The following is a 2,841-nucleotide window of genomic DNA, read 5'->3' on the forward strand; positions in this document are numbered from 1 at the left end:
TAAAATCAAAAATATTTTTAAGACAGAAACAGATAAAAAACATAAAAGAAAAAAGAAAAAAAAGTTAGACCAGTTCAAGAAACCTTCTAAAAGTTTCCTAAAACTAGGAAAAAACCGGCTGAAACTCTATAAGGTTCCTAAAAGGGAAACGCTCGAGCAGTTATATGGGCCGGCACGTTGCGTCGCTGCTGGGTCGCTCGTCTGTACGAAGTGCCGACAGCTGGACACAACGAGCCGTAAATAGGATATTCTTTGAACCTCCCCTATTGAAATAACGTAATATGCCTTCTCTGGCCGTAACGTAATATGCCTTCTCTGGCCGTAATTTACTTTGGGCTTGAAAGGACTCGGCCTATGAGCCCTTTTAACGTGTGTAATCGAACAACCTCCTGACAGTTACACGAGAACCCCACTCTGTGGGTGTCTCTCTCACTGGCTCGCCCCACTCCCCCAACCCCAAGATGCCCAATTCTCTCCTGCTGCTGCTCCTCCTCCTCGTCCTCCGCGCAGTCGCCGGAGACGCCGCCCCCGATTCGTCAGACCCCTGCGCGGGCCGCAGGATCCACATCAGGGACTTGCCCCCGCGCTTCAACACGCACCTCCCCCGCCACTGCGACGCCGCCTTCCCGCTCGCCGACCCGTCCTCGTCGGCCACCTCCGCGCCGACCTGCGAGTCGCTCGCCAACCACGGGCTCGGCCCGCGCACCCACGCCCGCAGCCGCTCTTGGTACCGCACCGACGCGCGCCTCCTGGAGCCCTTCTTCCACCGCCGACTCCTCGAGCGCCGCTGCCTCGTCGCCGACCCCGGCCTCGCCGACGCCGTGTTCGTCCCGTACTACGCGGCGCTCGACTCTATCCCCTACGTCCTCGACCCCTCGCTCCTCAACTCTTCCGCGCTTCACGGCGCGTCCCTCGCGCAGTTCCTGGCGCGCGACCGGCCCCAGATCCTGGCGCGTCGGCATGGGCACGACCATTTCATGGTGCTCGCCGGTTCCGCGTGGGACCACTCGCAGCCGCCGCGTGCGGAGCCCCGGCTGCTGGGCACTACGTCGCTGGTCAGGCTGCCGGAGTTCGAGAACTTCACGTTCCTGGCGCTCGAGTCGCGCTCGTGGCCATGGCAGGAGCACGCGATCCCGCACCCGACGTCTTTCCACCCTGCCTCGCTCCCGCGGCTGGAGGCCTGGCTTGCGCGCGCGCGGCGCTCCCGCCGCGCCACGCTGATGCTCTTCGCCGGCGGCGTCTCGCGCCCGTCCAGGCCCAACATCCGGGGCTCCATCCTCGCCGAGTGCGCGAACCGCACCGACGCGTGCGTCGTCGTGGACTGCTCAGCCGGCAAGTGCTCCCACGACCCCGTGCGGTACATGCGCCCGATGCTGGGCGCCAAGTTCTGCCTGGAGCCGCCGGGGGACACGCCGACGCGGCGGTCGACGTTCGACGCCATACTCGCCGGGTGCGTGCCGGTGTTTTTCGAGGACGCCGCGGCGAGGCGGCAGTACGGCTGGCACCTCCCCCCGGGGCGGTACGACGAGTTCTCCGTGCACATTCAGAAGGAGACGGTGGTGCTCGGGGGCGTCAAGATCGCTGAGACGCTGGCGGCCGTGCCCGACGCGGAGGTGCGGAGGATGCGAGAGCGCGCGCTGGAGATGGCGCCCAGGGTGCTCTACCGGAGACACGGGAGCACCGCGGAGCTGAGGGAGGCGGGTAAGGACGCGGTCGACCTCGCCGTGGACGGCGCGCTCCGGAGGATTCGCAGGCGGGCTCGCGCGCTGGAGGAAGGCCAGCCGGAGAGGATATACGCGCAGGAGGATGACAGTGTCGAGACGTAGGACTACGAAATGAAATGAAATGCTCTTGAGGACATTCTCTTAGTCTGGATTTGGACATTTTTATGTCGTGCAAAATCCGCAGTTTACTTCCATCTTTCGCTTTGAAGAGTGTACATTTGCTATGTCATCCACGAGATTTATTCTCCTTGCAAATGTGGCAAGCCAATTGCATTTCAAGTGTTGCTGTTGTGCTATAGAAATAGAACTGACTACTGAACGCAGTTGGCACTAGAAGGAGAATAAGATGGTCGTGTATTTTCATGGTTTAATGCAACTGGTTGCGTTCACATACTTCTTTTTGCGAATGACAATCGGCCGCATAAGCGAAACAGTTTTCCTCTCGGTGTCTGGCGGCGGAAGACTAGTTGCCGCCAGGAGAGGGCAACATTCCAGCGCGGTCCTTCCGCGGCTCCCCTCACCGCCAACGACATGCATGTGTGGATCCATTTTAGGCATTTGATTTTCTAGGTTGTTCATCGTCATGGTTTCGATAACGATGATGATGACGTTGCATAAAGATTTTTTAGATACTTTCGCTACGAGGCGATCGGATTTATAGTTGGAGATGGATTTAAAAACTAATTTGTTCAAGTAAGGATGGCGTGACGGCGATGGCCTCCTTATAGTTGACATGTGACTTCAGGCTCCGTCTATACGGCGGTGTTTGCTCCAACGCCGATGTGGAGCTTGGGAGGTAGTTCAGGAGTGGATGCAAATTGTGGTCTGCATCGAAAACATTTGAAAGATCGTGGATGGTGTGAGGGGTTTTTGGTTCGTGGATGGCGGGCATCATTTTCTCCTCCAACGTCTTAGTTGTGCAGGGGTGCCAGATCAAGAGTTCGATGGCTTGTCCGGGGTGTTGCCCCGATCTGATTCGTTCAACGGTAATGGTTTCACTTTTGATGAGCCACGTTGGAGGTCCGCAAAGCAGTGTATCGGCGATGGAGTCGCATCGAGCTCGGGTGAGAAGATGATTCATTATTATTTTTCCTTTGGTGATTGTTGTGGTGGCGCG

General features: G+C 58.2%; 1 protein-coding gene across 1 annotated transcript; it reads left to right on the forward strand.

Moving 5' to 3' along the window:
* The first annotated feature begins 371 nt into the window (after positions 1 to 371).
* Positions 372 to 2,095, forward strand: LOC123411485 (probable xyloglucan galactosyltransferase GT19). Its single transcript, XM_045104443.1, has one exon. The coding sequence runs from the start codon at positions 462 to 464 to the stop codon at positions 1,824 to 1,826; it is 1,365 nt and encodes a 454-aa protein (XP_044960378.1). The 5' UTR covers positions 372 to 461; the 3' UTR covers positions 1,827 to 2,095.
* The last annotated feature ends 746 nt before the right edge of the window (positions 2,096 to 2,841 follow it).

The sequence above is a fragment of the Hordeum vulgare genome, chromosome 1H, assembly GCF_904849725.1.
Source record: "Hordeum vulgare subsp. vulgare chromosome 1H, MorexV3_pseudomolecules_assembly, whole genome shotgun sequence".
In the NCBI taxonomy this organism is placed as follows: Eukaryota; Viridiplantae; Streptophyta; class Magnoliopsida; order Poales; family Poaceae; genus Hordeum; species Hordeum vulgare.